This window comes from Halyomorpha halys, unplaced genomic scaffold (genome assembly GCF_000696795.3).
Source record: "Halyomorpha halys isolate HHAL.00 unplaced genomic scaffold, Hhal_1.1 Scaffold205.1, whole genome shotgun sequence".
Classification (NCBI taxonomy): domain Eukaryota; kingdom Metazoa; phylum Arthropoda; class Insecta; order Hemiptera; family Pentatomidae; genus Halyomorpha; species Halyomorpha halys.
The window spans coordinates 7,280-8,725 of NW_027110335.1; the positions used below are offsets into that span (position 1 = coordinate 7,280).

A 1,446-nucleotide genomic window follows, 5' to 3' on the forward strand; every position below is an offset into this window, starting at 1 on the left:
AAAAAAAAAAAAAAAATAAAAAAAAAAAATTGAAAAATGCATCCAATGGGAGGCATCCGCAATTGAAAATCATACTGTAAAAGTTTCTTAAAGTGTGGCAATTCAACAAAATTTCTACAAGTTTAGAATATTTCTAGCAAGAACTCCACATGTCAAGGAAGAACCCAATGAAATGGCCTCAGTGCTCACAGATAATCTGATTTTAATAAATGATGATTTCCCAAGGCAAGCCTCTATTTTGTTTTTTGTTTTTTACTGTATACTTATTACATAATCCTTTTTTTCTTATAATACTGGAGAGAGGCTGATAACCCATGATATGATAGCAGTATGCAATTGGGTATTCTGGTATATCACCAATTAATGCATCATCAGAAACAAGTATTTTTTTACTATTGATGTGAGCTGTGCCATTCATGTTCTGCATTAATATGATTTTATGTATTTCAGTTTTTATAAGTGCCTCGGCAAAATATTTACAAGTTATTTTATTATTTACTTTTGTTTTAGAGACTTGAGGTTTTATCAACACAAATCTACAGTTATTATTTCTAACATTTTATTTTAAGAATAAGAATAAAAAAAAAAAAAAAAATTGAATAGAAAAAAAAGAAAGATTGTTATGATATGTCCATTTTGAAAGATTGGAACCTATTTAAATCTAAATTTTCCTTGAAACATGTTCCAATAAAATGCAGTGAATCATCAAATAATAATATTGTTTTGCAGAATCAGATTCATATGATGGCTCAGAAGACCACAGTAGCAGTTGCAGTTGCAGCGATTGCGGAAGTTATTGCAGATGTAGTTCCTGTAACAGCTCTTCTTGCACCTGCTCGGGTTGCTGCAGTGATTCTTCTTATGAATCACCTCCAAGAAGAAGACGTTATCATAGATAATATTGTTGTTGTTTCTAAGATGATAGTCTAACGGTTGTTTTTAACATTTGATAAATGTATTATTGTTTTATTATACTCAAAATTTTTATTAATCACTGATACGTTATGAAATAACGTTATTGTGTATGTTTTTTGTACATAAAAAAAAATGGTGTTGGATATGTTTTATAAATGCACATTAGTAAATTTTTAAATATATATAGTAATTGTTGATAAAAATAAATGAATTAATCAGATAATGGTGTTATTTTAGCACTAGTCTATCTTTTTTTCTAATCTTTCACTTATAGTAATAAGTTATTAAAACATACATAAATTCAAAGTTTTTATTTCAACATTTCAAATTTAATATTATCCTTCACTCTCATTTTTATCATTAAATTCAGACCAAAATGATTGAGTAACTAAATAATTGAAAAAAAAAAAAACCTGTGACCATTAAACTCATCTTTACCAGGTGTCCTCCATCCCATTTAAGGGTCATTTATCTCGGTCAATCAAAACTTAATTCTACAATCAAAACTTTTTAAAAATGAACTATCAACAG

The 1,446-nt window shown here is 27.5% G+C and overlaps 1 protein-coding gene across 1 annotated transcript in view; it reads left to right on the forward strand.

The window, feature by feature from the left end:
• The window catches only part of LOC106679462 (uncharacterized), a gene marked incomplete at its 5' end in the record, with an annotated part of 4,471 nt that extends 3,365 nt beyond the window's left edge, over nucleotides 1-1,106 (forward strand). Inside the window, 1 exon segment of the mRNA XM_024361081.1 lies at nucleotides 730-1,106. Within this exon segment, the coding sequence (XP_024216849.1) occupies nucleotides 730-899 (170 nt within the window).
• Between the last annotated feature and the right edge of the window lie 340 nt (nucleotides 1,107-1,446).